Raw genomic sequence first — 15,286 nt, forward strand, 5'->3', positions numbered from 1 at the left:
GCTCCATGCCGTCAGCAGGAGGCCTGACATGGGGCTCAGTCTCACAAACCATGAGATCATAACCTGAGTCAAAATCTAGAGTCAGACGTTTAACCAGCTGAGCCACCTAGGTGCCCCTACTTTTAAAAAATGTATTTAAGTAAACTCTATACTCCATGTGGGGCTCAAACTCGTAACCCCCAGATCAAGAGTCACATGCTCTTTGACTGAGCCAGGCAGGTGCCCCCCTAGAGATGTATTCCTAACAAAGTGGACAGACCATAGAGAGAGTTAAACACAAGTAAAAAGTAAGGCTCAGGGAAGAGAAGGGAACAGGTCAGTCTAGGCGTACCATGGCCAATGTTCTTTAGAGTGACCTCTGGGCTTGAGTGGAGGGTAAGAACTAAGTGGAAGTTAAGAGCTAGGTAGCCTCCTGACCAGCACAGAAAGGGTGAAATTCTCCTGTGTTTGGCATTGTATGATGTGTTTCACATTTATGACCTTACTTAATGACTCTTGGGAAAGTGTCCTACATTGCTCCTGCCAGCTGTCCCTGAAACTAGCACAGTCAGTGTATCAGATGAACATGAGTCACATCACGTGAGCCCCACCCGCTCGACCCTAGGACTGGGTATTCCACGGGCAAGTCTGGAATTCCTCTGGGGTCTCTGAGGCTGCAGGCAGCCCAGATGAAACAGTAAGCACTTCAGTATGACAGTCACCACCTTTCGATGTTTCAAGTAAGTGAATTTTTAATTTTTAACCGGTGTCTTGGTCACACCTTCATCTACATCAATCCCATATTCAAGGTCTACACAGTTAAAATACACCAAATACTTTATAGCACAGTTCCAAAACCAAAACATTTCTGCATTAAGAAAAAAAAAAAAAAAAAAGACTGGTTGCTACCAAGGTGTACTGGCCACCAATTGAAAGACTTTCATATTTACACAGCAAGTGCGTGTGCAGACAGGGCAGGCAGCAACAGAAGGGCGACACCAGAGAGCACTTTCCTTGTGGCAAAGGCTGGCAGGAAAAGGATGAAATAATGAGGCTGATTTCATAAAGCCAAAATGGATGCTGATCTCATTATTTTATAGCCATACCTTGTGGTAGGTTTATAAAATATTTCTTTCACAAGTTAAAAGAGAATCTGCTACAGATGGATTTAATTTTGGTAAAATCAATGGAAAAAGTTCTATGTTAATGCAACATTTGTTGTAAAGATTCCAGAAACACACGAGTCAAAATTTCAAATTATGATTCCCACAGTAACTGTAACTCTGCTATGCAACATACATAATGGAAGAAATGTTATCAACATATACCATAGGAGAAAGTACTCAGTAAGCAGAAACAAGCTGAGTTATGCTTGTTGTGGGAATCATCATTTCCAACTAGCTGAGGATATATAAAAATTGAAACCATAAATGCATGCATTATTTTATGTATTTAATTCCAATTTTTCTTGATCCAATTTAATCAGCTTTGCATCCAAACTACATTTCCCTTTCATAAACTGCAAATGAATGTCTTTCATAATTTTAAAATCCACATCATTTGGTTTCTTTTTCTCACGCAGGCTGCCTTTGCAGAATGGCATCATCATATCCTGTCCCTCCCCTAAAAGGTCAGGCCATGTCTGCTGGGACCCATTTACCTACATTTCCTTTTCTCCCTGAAGACACCAGGGACAGGGGAAAAAAAAAATACAAAAGAGAACAAGATCACATTAAGTAGCTTAGACAGGTAAATAAGTTCAACAGAAAGAGGGACGGTGGCATCATTAACTTCCCTGCTGGCATCTTCTGAGCACAAATAAAGAAAACAGTACCGCCACATATTTACAGTTTCAGAAGTGTTTAGTCATAACATTATCTCATCTGATTCTCACAACAACACTGTGAGAAAGACAAAAAGAAAACTCCTTTCGGTTGTTCAGCTCTTTGTGACTCCAGCAGAATATATTTAAGGATGTGCTTTTATGGTATAATTTAAAGTCTGGACTATTTAATTGCACTTACGATATTACCCACTTACCACATGCAGAGGATTTACTTATTATTGAAAGCAGAATATACTTTATGTAAAAAGATTATGGTTACGAGCTAAACATTTAACAGTTTAAGCTTTCTGCTTTAACTGTATTCTGAACATTCAATAATGAAACAGAAAGAAATAACTGCCCTTAGAAACTCTGCCTGGGCAAAATTAATCCTGTATATTATATCCAGTATTACATTTTGCAGTTTGGTTTTAACTAAGAAGGGCACCTTCTACTGCCTCTAAAGAGGAAGGCTGTTACTTCCCAGCGGTCTGTACCATTGGGGTAGGTTTCATTATATTCAAACTCAATTACTTTGACTCAAGATCAGTCATATTTCCTTTTGACGCGAAGCAGCTTGGTCCCACCAAGTGTTCAAGACCTTGCGTAAGTGTTTGCAGGGTGCCATGGTCAACCTTTTCTCTCTCTCTGCTACTGTGATCTGGCTAGTCTAGTGTAAGTTTGTTTTTCCCCCTCCCTATGGACAAAAGGATACCTCTCCATTTATTCAGATACAAGTTCTCCCTCTTCATTTACCTAGTACACCAATAAAAAGATGAATTAAAATGAAGGTTCAGAGCAAAGCAAATGCCTCATTACTAAGCAAAAAACCTTAATATAATTTGTTCTAACCTGAGAGGTAACAGTGTATCCTTTGCCTGTGAAAAGTATGACCATTTTGCATGTAACTAAAGTGTAATATTTTAAGTGTTAAAAGGAAAGCAAATCCTAAGGAATATTAATTTTAGGAGGTTTCACTGTGGGGAAAGAGTTCTTTTTAATGTTACCTATAATTATAAACAAGATCTTTGCAATTAATAAAGATAAAGATCTGGGTAAAAGAGATGAAATACAAGAAGGTATCCTGTGGAACACGAATACTTAACTTTCATGGTTTTTACCCCCCATATGCAAAAAAATAGTATCTGCGGCTGATGGCAAAACACAATCTCAAAACTATTTCCAGTTATGAGACAGACAGGAAGATGACTTGTAAGCTAAAAAATCAGTGATGAAGATATGAGCTCTTGCATCTTCACAGAGATCAGAAAAGGGGTCTTCTCTGCCTTTTATGATGCATCAGTCAGACATGAAGGCAGGGAAGGAAGTGTGAATTTTTCATACCGTCCATCCACTCTATGGGATCATCTCAGAAAAAGTATAGAAAGAGCCAGTGGGCAAGGTTTCCCTTAAACAGAACTGAAACAATGTCTCTTTCAATATGGAAACTGGAGGGGAGGTAATCAATTGTAGAGTATCACAGAATGGTTAGAAATGAGAAATGATGGGGTTTGTTTCTTTTGAGCAGTCAGTAATATGAAATTCTCAAAGGTCTTAAATTTTCCAGATAAACTGACAGCAAATAAGGTCCCCCAAACTATCAGTACCATAAATGAAGGAACTAATGTTTTTATATTGACTTATAGTTAAAGCTTCAGAATTCCATGAATGCTGAGAGTAAAATATTAACGTGGTAAAGAATGAACCAAAGGAAGATTTTGGGAACAAAGTAAGTGGTCCAAGAACAGAAGAACATTAAAAATCTTACTGTACATTCATAGAATGGATACTGTGCAACCATTCACAATGTGTTCTGAAGAACTTTTAAGGGTTGATAACAAATTGTAAAATGAAGAGTAAAGTTACAGAATGATATATTCTATATGATCTCTAATTGGGAAAAAAATATGTATATAGAAAAAAAAGACTAGGAGAACAACACAAAAATACTGACAGAAGCTTACATCTGCTAATGAGAATGTTATGTCTTCACATTTTTTTTTCTTTTCCAAGTGGAAAGGGAGTAAGATTAGGGGACATTTTTATTTGCAAAAGCAGCTGTTAAGTATACTCAGGTCTCTCTGTCCCATCTTTTTAATAACATGCACAACAAAAAAAGTATATTTAGAAGTTGCATTAACAATTATTTTTCTCTAAGTTATCAAATCAGTAGTTCATTCAACTTTAGTTTCCCTATACTTTTTACCCAATTCACACAAGAACAATGTATTTTTTAAAAATATAATGGCATAAAATCTTATCCACGGTGGTAGTCTTCATGCAGTCTTCTTCATACATCACATCTAGAAAATGAACTTCATATGCTTGATTCCATAAGTTTTGAAGAAAACCATTATAATGAGTGCCCACAATCCCAGAATAAAACCCCCAGGAGGATGCCAATCTTTCAGCTTTGGTTTCTGCAAAACAAAGATGACAGGGTAAATTTAACAACGATGTATAAAGCAAATACTGGTGGAAAACAGAAATTTCATAGGTTGTGTTTTAAGAGGGAGTAATTTAGCCAAATTAAATGTATTAGGATAGCAACAGTGATAAAGAATTCTAACTGGGTAAATATTTCAAAGTGGTTCTTACAAAGATCAGTTTCAAATGACATTTTGTGCCTTCAAAGAGACTTCACTGGCCACCCTACCCAGCCATCTCTCTTCACCCAAGCTATTTGGTGGCCTAACAGTCCTTCTCATTTCAAATTTATATATCCATTAGTTTGTTGGTTTTATCTGTTTCTCCTATTAGATGATAGCTCTATGAGGGTCATGTTGCTCATATTCCTAGCACCTACCTGCCATAATGCCTGGCATGTAGAAAACGTATATATATTATACTGATTAAATCAGTGGAAAACAAATGCCACTCAATTCCATTTGTTCTGATATTCAACAAATACTTATCTGGGGTCTAATACCTTTAGTTAGATTATGCCCTTGAGACAGAATGCTCTTTACCTCATTCTGCCTGTTTGAAACTGACTAACTGAAATGCCAACTCCTCCAGATTTTCCCACCTGATATATTCTTTTCTTTGAATCTATAGTTCTTTCTACACTTACTTCTATTTAGTAATATAATTATCTTTATCACTTATCTCCTTGCAAACTTCCAGGGGGCAAAATCTGGCTTAGTCCATTTTATAGCTCCTTGCCAATTCCCCCACCTCTCAACACCCAACCAAGTGTCTTGTATATTTCTTTGTCCAGCAAGAAAGGGGAGACCAGTCTTCCCCATTTAGTTGTCATTTCAACAGCTACATTATGTTCCTGAAATTGAAGGTCTGTGACTATGACCTTTTTATGAGTTTTACTTCCTGAACTACTAGCCAATATTGTAATGATAGTCATGATATGAGAATCATATGACATGAGGGTCATATTTTATAGTAGAATAGAGTGAAGAGAAATTGTAGTCTGAAATTTTAATTTGTTCTAGTCACCATGTAAACTAGCCAAGGAAGGCTCAGAAATCTCTTAGAGGTATCTGCATCTCACAGTTTGGTTTCCCATACATAACCAAGACTCCTAATGCTCTTCACTCAATCCTAAACTCAACATGTTACAAAAAGAAAGGAGGGAGGCAGGGAAGGAAGGAAGGAAGGAAGGAAGGAAGGAAGGCAGGCAGGCAAACTCAAAAATAAAACAAGTCAAATCAAGCAGAATTAACCAGTAAAGGTCATGCCAGTAATATGCTGCCACATTCTATAGTAACTTATGTTTATTATCTATGCCCTAAAATACCTGATAGTTGCCTAATGTATACATTATAAACCCATTAAAGAATTCAAAAGAATATTTTGATACAATGAAATTTTATTTTTCGTTTAATTTTATAAATGGAGAAGTTACCTATGGAAATGCCTGGTTTTCAATTAGGTGATCTTTCTGAAACTTCTTCCTTCTCTTCTGAAGTTCTCTTCCCTTAGCTTCAAGGACACTCTCACCAGGTTTTTATTCTACTTCTCTAACCATTCCTTTTCAGTCTTCTTTGCTCCTTAAATTCTAGTGTTCTCTAGAGGTCTGCCTTTAGCCATTTATTCTCTCCCTTTATATAATCTCCCTGGGTGACACCTGTACCATGGTTTTGACCTCTGCCAGCAGGCTTATGATTCACAAATTGATATCACTAACATAGAACTCTATGCTAAACACTATGTTCATGTACAATTAACAGATATCTTTAGTTGGATATTCTCAAGGATCACAAACTTTTACCATAGCTAAGAGCAAATTCATTCCTGAGTCCTTCACCCAGCTCTGTTCTTCCTTCCCTGTTTTCCACCTCTCCATCCACATGAAGGGCATCACCATGTTGCCCAAGTGATAAAGCTAAAAGTCCTCCCTAGCTCCCCTATCTCGCAGACCTTCCCATTTCCATGAGTTACTAATTCTTATAGGTTTTATCCCCATCATATTTGTCCTTTATAAGTCTTCTATTACCACTGCCACTACCTTAGTTCTAGCTCCTATCATTTCTTGTCAGGATCATTGAAATGGTGTCCTAACAGTTTCTCTTCCTCCAAGATGTCCACCTCTTTTCCATCTATCTATTGCTGCTAGACACATCTTCCTAAAATACAAATATATATTTGTATAATATGTGTGTATATATATATATATATATATATATATATATATATATATACATATATGTGTAAGCCTCACATGCATGCATGTAAGTATTGTTTGTTTTAGGCACACATTACTTTTGTAATTTAAAAAATTAAATAATTTAAAAATGAGGGCTCGGTGTGGTGTGGTTCAAAGAGCATGGGATTTAGAATTAACTGCTTTGGATTCAAAGTTTACTTTTAACACTTAAAGCCTACGTTGCCTTTCAAGCCACTTCTCCACTCTGAATTTCTGAATCTACAAAATGGACATGGTAACACGGACCTCCTAGGAATGAATGAATGCACAATTACTGCAATGATGTGTTTTCTGAACATTTACTCCATAACTACTCGTTCCTACCTAGAAAAGTGATATGAAACTCAAAGTACTTTTAAGGTAACTTTCTTTTGTGTTTGTTATGAGGAACGCTGTTTGAATCAATCTAATTTTTGTTATTTTAGTTTGTACAAATTTCAATTCAAAATTAACTTGTTAAACTAATAGGAGAAATTCACCGTAATATTTTCATCTGGATGATAATGCTAGGGTTTTAATCAACGCCTAATATAAACACAACTGACAATATTGTTTACAGTGGTTATATGCTACATTCACTCTACGTCTACTCCTACTTGCAACCCACACTCCTTCCAGAAAACTTCCCAAACACAAAAATATTACAATCCAATTTTTCCTCATGTTACTTTCTACTCAAAACTCTGCAACGGTTCTGATCATATGTGAGATGATGATGAAGACAGAAGTTCTTTCCCTCTAGTATCTTACAAGATGGTTAAGTCCATTGGTTCTCAAACCATTTCAGATGGCAGAGCTTTTGGAAGTCATGGTGTTCTTTGTGAAACACTATGAAAAGTCTTAATTTAATTCCAGTAGAAAATCTAGATTAGTATAAAGCATAGCTATATTAAAGATAGGTAATACAAATATCACAAGCATGTGACAATGAAAAACAAATGACTGAACTAAACATGATTGACTATGCTTGGTTTTTGTCATGTTTATTTTCTATTAGTCAAATAATTGGTAGGGGCACCTGGGTGGCTCAGTTGGTTAAGCGTCCGACTTCAGCTCAGGTCACGATCTCACAGACTGTGAGTTCGAGCCCCGCGTCGGGCTCTGGGCTGATGGCTCAGAGCCTGGAGCCTGCTTCTGATTCTGTGTCTCCCTCTCTCTCTGACCCTCCCCCATTCATGCTCTGTCTCTCTCTGTCCCCAAAATAAATAAACGTTAAAAAAAAATTAAAAAAAAAAACAACAACAAATAATTGGTAATCCACACCTCAAGGGTTGAAAACACTAAACCAAAAATTATTTTTCTGTAAATTGGGACAAGATTATCATTATTAGTTATTAGTGGAAGTACATCTTTATTAAACAGTTTGCAAATGTTCCCTGGAAATTCCGTTGAAGAGCACTGACCTAGTTGGGGAGATAAGATTCACATTTTTCCTGATAACTAGGAGTCTCTGATTTATACGGTATTTATATTTTTAAATTTTTTTAAAGTTTACTTATTTTTGAGATTTTAGAAAGAGACAGCACGAGCAGGGGAGGGGCAGAGAGAGAGGGAGGCAGAGAATCCCAAGCAGGCTCTGCACTGTCAGCATGAAGCCTGATGAGGGGCTCAAACTCATGAACCATGAGATCATGACCTAAACTGAAACCAAGAGTCAGATGCTTAACTGACTGAGCCACCAGGCACCCTATATGGTATTTACACACACACACACACACACACACACACACACACACACACACACACAGAGTTTTGTTTGTTTTAAGTAGGCTCCATACCCAATGTGGGGCTTGAACTCACAACCCGGGGATCAAGAGTCAGATACTCTACTGACTAAGCCATCCAGGTGCCCCCAGGTTAATACTTTTAAAAATTTAAATAAATATTGTCAAAATCTGGCATTGAACTCTTAACTATAGAAAAACAGGCTATAATACAGATGATTGTTCCATAAACCAATTTAATGAATTTCAGTGCTGAAAGAGTTCAGAGGTATGAACTTTCAAGAGTTCAAAAGTACTGTAACTTTCAGGTGGTATTTAAACCAACTCATGCTTAATAAAAAAAAAAAAAGTGAATACTATGTAAGCTCTATGATTAGAAATTATTAAAATAATAATCAAGTAGTTAATAGCAATCTTAGTTTTGCAGCTGTAGAAACTTTAGTTACTTTCCAATGAGATAGATTCCCTGAGGTCACAGTTGTACCATTAAATCTTAAACTTAATCAGAAACAAGTGCCAGAGAGTAGACAACTACAGCTTCTTTGGAAGTCACCATGATTTCCCCCAAGATTGGTCCAGGCAGCTATTTTGATCTGTTATTCCAAAGACTGGCTCAGAGAATTCTGGAGGCATTGCTTCCTGGTTCTTAATTTTCATTTTGGGATAATAGATGTGTCCCATATTTAGACCACTGATGCCCAGGACAGGACCAGAGAGAATCGCAAAGTGCTAGAGCTTTGAAGATAATAGTGGAGGACTAAGAAATATATGTAATCACTCCAAAATTATAATGGAAATTCTGTATTCACATTATAACACTGTACAGGCTAACCAAAGCAGCAAATCTCAGCCTTTCAAAATGGCTATTTGCAGTTGCTATACCTTTTACTATATACTCATTACATATTTTGATTAATAAAAAATGGCAAATGAATTATTAATTAAATACAACTTGGACTCTTAGCTTAACATGGCATCTGTGTAGAATCCTCCAGTGCAGCTTTTCCATATTCTCAGGAAAATACATGTTAAGACACAGAAAAAGACAAAGCACATCCTACTAAAATTCATTTAACCTCTAATGAGAAACCTCAGATAATTCCACTATTTGAAAGTCTTAGAAACCAGGTCTACAAACAAATTAATAGTGGCCCAGTTTTTTGATTACTACCCACAATGCAAAGGATTGCTCTGCTTGGTGAAACACAGTAATTTCGTCAACTGAAAAGAGGCTTTAGCTCTCTCCCTTTTTCTACCTGCTATTGAAGAGAAATCATGTTTATACAGTAGAAGGATGGCTTTATGAGGCAGCCAGAGTAACGAAACTCATTCCCAACCCTCCCCCACCCCAAGGCAAACCTCTTTACCATTTAAATACAATTGCCAGTAAAGAGGGTGTCAGAAGGTAGAGGGACACTGACAGAAGTTCACTGCATCTAAGAAGTTTCAATATCTACATGAAAAGCTCTGCAGAGAAGGGAAAATACAGGAAAAATCCTTTTAGTAGTACATATTAATACAGTTTTTCCATAGAATTCATTCTTTTATTTATTTTAAATTTTTTTAACGTTTATTTATTTTTGAGACAGAGAGAGACAGAGCATGAATGGGGGAGGGTCAGAGAGAGAGGGAGACACAGAATCTGAAACAGGCTCCAGGCTCTGAGCGATCAGCACAGAGCCCGATGCAGGGCTCGAACTCACGGACCGCGAGATCATGACCTGAGCCAAAGTCGGACTTTCAACCGACTGAGCCACCCAGGCGCCCCTAGCATTCATCCTTTTAAAGTGCCCCCAAACCAGGTATATGTAGCATGTTAGCAGATGATCCTGGTTTAGTTTAGCAAAACTACATTGATGTTTGCCTGCTAGTCACAGAAACGTATAACAACTTAAGTCTTCGGATGCAGATCTGAGAAGGCATTCAAACCTAAGTAGATAGTGAGAGGCATCCACACACTCTGTTGGCACACACCAACAGCGTTCTAAGAAAAAGGAAAAAAACATAGTGAAGTCTATGAGTAAAAATACTCCCACACGTGAGAAAGAAACATCCTGAAGGTACAGAGAACATATCTCTAAGTAAGATTTAATAGGAATGAAAAGATAGTTTTAGAAAAATTTTATTTGGCATGGACTTGAAGATGCACAAGATACTGAAAATAAAAGAATGGTGTAAAGAGAAATATTATACAAGATACAAGGATAACAGGCTGAGATCAAAAGGGAGCCATATTAAGGACGGCTGGGTGATTCAGTGGGTTAAACATCCGACTTCAGCTCAGGTCATGATCTCATGGCTCATGAGTTTGACCCTTCCATCAGACTCTGCACTGACAGCTCAGAGCCTGGAGCCTGCTTCAGATTCTGTGTTTCCCTCTCTCTCTCTGTCCCTTCTTCACTTGTGTTCTCTCTCTCTCTCTCTCTCTCTCTCCCCCAAATAAATAAATAGGAGCAAAATTAAAATCTACATTGATAAGGAAATTAGTGCCCAAAGCATATTTTTAAGTCATTCACCCAACTGTGGCAGACTGATGGCAAAAAAAAATGGCCCAATTCTCCATACTTCCCTTGAATCTATGCCGTTTGCAATATGTGGTGTTATATCAACTCTCACCATGAAGTAGAATCTATACCCTTTCTCCATGAATCGGCTGGCTTTGTGACATCTTTTGGCCAATGAAACACAACACAAGTAACAGTGTCCTAATTTCAAGGTTAGCCTCAAGAGGCTTTGCTTGCTTCTGCTCTCAAAACTCTGCTACCACGAGAAAAAATGACGGCAAGTCTTCTGGAGGAAAAGAAGCAAGGCTTCTACCATGTGGAGAAAAACTCAGGTCCCCCAGATAACAACCAGCCAATTCCTAGAAGCAGAACCACCTAACCAACCCAGGACTGACCACAGATTCATAAGGGAACACAGTCGAGAACTGCCCAGCTAAATTTGGCCTAATCTGTCAACCTACAGAACTACGAGCTAAGTAAATGGTTGATATTTTAAGCTACTAAATTTTAGAATGGTTTATTATGCCTCAAAAGCTATGGAATACATCCACTGAGGTGATAATGTGGAAGGAAACACCCTGATCCCTTATTATCATAAGAAAATAAAGTTCCCATCTACATACTTGTGGCTTCAGGTTTCTGCAACAATGGTATAAATAAGAACAGCATAAAGGGCAGCTAATCAACCCCTTGTCCACCATGAACTTTACTTAGGTGGGGGAGGTCTGTCAAGATGATCTCCTCTGACCCTCCTGGAATGAGACATCTAGCCCCCATAACTCATCTAACTTTCAAAAAGGGCTTCAATCAGCATTTGTCACACCTAGACAAATTATCTAGAGCCAGATTCTGATGAAGCTATCCAGGAAAAATATCGGTCTTCTACAGGTAAATTTCATGAATGTTCTTTGCACACTCTCCCACATTTAAGGGAGCTGTAGTGATGCTGTTCCAGGTCTCTCTTAAGATCTTCATGGAAAGAAACTGACTCCATTTGCCACCATGCCAGGAACTGCTCTCCAGGAAATGAAGTAGGGGAACCCAGACTAATTCACCCAACTTCCTCCTCTTAACTGCAACATAGATCTGAAGTCTAGTTCCTTTCCTTTTGAAGTTAGTAATGAGTGTTACCCAGATGTTGCCCCACTGCGGGGGAAATGAACATCTCCCAGGATTCTGATGCACCTTACTCATGCTAAATTTGCAATACAATTAATCTAATCTAGGATAATTAAAGATGTTTTATTTTTAACTATAGTATTTTCTAATATAAAGTTGACCGTGTTTTCCCTTAACTATTACTTTAGTTTTCTGTGACAAGAATATCCACTATTTACATTATTAGTTAATATTGCTCTGGAATTTCCAGCCAATCTAGACATAATTTCTAGTAAGGAGAAGTAAATTTTCATTTGCAAATATTATGATTAGATAGCAACTAACTCTATAAACTCAACTCATAATTACAAAGAATAAAGAGCTCAGATTTGAGATAAATATAAAAAAGAATACCCTTTCAATATGCTAGCAAAAATAAGTCAAAAAACAGAGCAGAAAAAAATTTCATTCACAACAGCAATAAAAAAGCATAAAATAACAGAAACAGCCATAGCATGAGATGTAAGGTAAACAATCCAAATTACCCTATAAAGATAAGTAAACAGTCCTGAATATCAAAAAGGGTATAATAAAGCTAATTTATAATGTTGTTCTCATGCAAAATAGAAAGATCAATAAAACAGGATAGAAAGCAGGCAATCAGCCCAGTAGCCAAGAGGTTAGTACATGTTAAAAGAACTATCATAAATCAGTGGGCAAGAAGATATTCTTACTGGTGCTCTGGATTAACATTTGGAAAAAAAATCAGTTTTATTTCTAACCCAACACTAGAAACCAAAATACACTTCACATGGTTGAGAATTAGATGTAAAAATATTAGTTGTAGAAAAACATTTTTGTTACTTTCCTTTGTAAAGTGGCACCTAAGGGACACATCCTAATGGTAGCTGTTAACAGTACCAGTGCAGAGCAGTGACAGACGAACTCATTGTGGAGAGCTGAACACAGGAGTCCAAGGGCCTGCCAGCAGACTCAGAAAGAGCTTCTTGGAAAAGCTGGGCTTTGAACAACGTGTCACATTTGGGTTGGTGGAGGGAAAATCATGGTGATGAGAAAGGCCGGGCATTGGGGAAGGGGAGAAGGAAGGTGATGTCTACTCTACAAAGGGTGGAGATTTACATCTATTTGTTTCCTGTTGACCCCCCAGGACCCTGGCAATTGGAACCGCTGTTGAAAGAATGGACATCCTTTGGGTATAGCAAACATCAAAAGCCAGAAAGATTCATTCTGTGAATGCCCAGTTGTGAGCTGGGATTTGAGACAAGAAGCTTCTAAGAACTTGAGCCAGTGCTCACCCACAGGTGAATGGGGCAAAAAGAGATAAAATGTAGGAAAATCTGCACAGTAAAGGGATTTTCAAATCTAAAGGAAATAAATGAAAATAAAAAAGAAAAGTTGAAAATATCTTCAAAAGAACTTTTTGAAAGATCTGTATTTTGCAAAGTGTAAAAATCAAAAGGAGAACAAATGAGAAAATATGACAGAAAGGGGGATAAATTCAGAATATGAAGATCTCCCCCAAATCAATAAGACACAAAGATTTATCAATAAATGGAATAGGGAAACAAAAATTTTCACAAAATAATTACAAATGGCTAACTAACATAGAAAAAATTCAATCTTCTTGATCTTAAAAACAAATTAAAAATATTAACTATTTCTTCCTCTTTTAAAAATTAAACTAGTAAATGTCTGCAAGGATGGTCAACTTTTAGAAAAATAATTAACACGTCTAGAGGTCTTTAAAATGTTTGTATCTTTTCATTCATAGGAACTGTTCTACTGTAAGCTAGGATCTATATTAAGAAACTCAGAAATGATGGGGTGCCTGGGTGGCTCAGTTGGTTGGACATCTGACTTCAGCTCAGGTCATGATCTCACAGTTCGTGGGTTCACCCCCCCAAACCCCCCTCCCCCACCCTCCTCCACCCTCCTCCACCCTCAGTGTTTGGGCTCTGGGCTGACAGCTCAGGGCCTGGAGCTGTTTCAGATTCAGTGTCTCCCTCTTCTCTGCCCTTCCCCCACTTGCACTCTGTCTCTCAAAAGTAAATAAATGTTAAAAAAAAGTTTTTTTAAAGAATCCATGTAGAAGAATCTTAATATATTCATCTTTTCCAAATTAGGAGATGTGCTGCAGGAATACTGTTTAGTACTTGATATCCTACTTTAAGAAAAAGTAACAGGAATGGCATGACAGCAACATAATATAATAAAGTGCTTTCTCAGTATGTATTTAATAGTACTCCTGGAGTATAACAAGATTGCTATTTTTAAAACAACTATAGGCAATATTTTAGACATTCTGCACTGATTTTCCTTGCAATCAAATGACAGATTGGTATAATTATTGCATTTTGTAGTACAGCTGCACTGAGGTAAGTTCATATTAAAGTATAGCTTATAATTTCATTTGTGTCCGTATTAGAACTTCTCATAAAATGACTGATTTTATGTAGTTAAAGTACTCTAGTGACTACTATTAAATACACTCCCATTTTTTTTAACCTTTCATAATAACAGCTATAATACAAAGGTGAAAAGCACACATAAAACACTGCAATGTGTCATGAGCAAACACTTAAGAGCTTAAAGGCTACCTATTATTGAAATGCCTAATATTTCAAATTAAAAAGATAGGTAGCTAAGCAACACTGCACTGCCAACTGTGCACAATATTTGGTCTCCCCTTTCATGTTGCTAGGAGAACATTACTGTAGAACTGCAAAATAGTTAACAGAGCAAAGATCTAAGAGCTAAAATTATGTAAAAAGAGGAAACCGAGGATTTTCAAAATTGTATATATTTACTAGGACGCAAATGGAAAATTTCCAAGGTTTTGATGACACTCTTTTCTTAAAATTTTCTTAAAATACAATGAGCCCATCAGCTCAGTTAAACTATAGTTCAAAGAAAAAAAAACACAATATACTGAGGCTACAGTTATAATTTACTTTAGAAAATAGCTGTTTGTTTTCAACTGTTTAATCAGTGGTAGTTTATTAGTATTTCCAGTCTATCTATATCCTGTCTAGAAAATATAATTTGTACTCTTCAAATTATATTAATAGTATAAATCGAACTGTGGTGAGCAGAATTCTAAGACAGCCCCAGATTCCCTCTCCCTGGTATACACTCCCTGTATAATCCCTTCTCCTTGAGTGTGGACAGAGCTGTAAATCTGATGGGATATCTCTTCTGTGATTAGGTTACATTATATAGCAAAGATGAAGGGATTCTGAAGATATGACTAGGGTCCGTAATCAGTTGACTCTCAGTTAATAAAAAAGGAGATTATCTTAGGGGGGAGGGGTTGACCTAATTAGGTGAGCCCTTTAAAAGAGAGTCTGTACAGGGGCGCCTGGGTGGCTCAGTCAGTTGAGCGGCCGACTTCGGCTCAGGTCATGATCTCGCAGTCTGTGTGGGTTTGAGCCCCACGTCAGGGTCTGTGCTGACAGGTCGGAGCCTGGAGACT

At 37.3% G+C, this 15,286-nt stretch overlaps 1 protein-coding gene across 1 annotated transcript in view; it reads right to left on the minus strand.

The window, feature by feature from the left end:
* Window positions 1-1,822: 1,822 nt before the first annotated feature.
* The window catches only part of PIGK (phosphatidylinositol glycan anchor biosynthesis class K), a 120,353-nt gene continuing 106,889 nt past the window's right edge, over window positions 1,823-15,286 (minus strand). Inside the window, exon 11 of the mRNA XM_027058836.2 lies at window positions 1,823-4,224. Within this exon, the coding sequence (XP_026914637.1) occupies window positions 4,108-4,224 (117 nt within the window). The 3' untranslated portion in view covers window positions 1,823-4,107. The remainder of the gene's footprint in view (window positions 4,225-15,286) is intronic.

The sequence above is a fragment of the Acinonyx jubatus genome, chromosome C1, assembly GCF_027475565.1.
Source record: "Acinonyx jubatus isolate Ajub_Pintada_27869175 chromosome C1, VMU_Ajub_asm_v1.0, whole genome shotgun sequence".
Taxonomy (NCBI): domain Eukaryota; kingdom Metazoa; phylum Chordata; class Mammalia; order Carnivora; family Felidae; genus Acinonyx; species Acinonyx jubatus.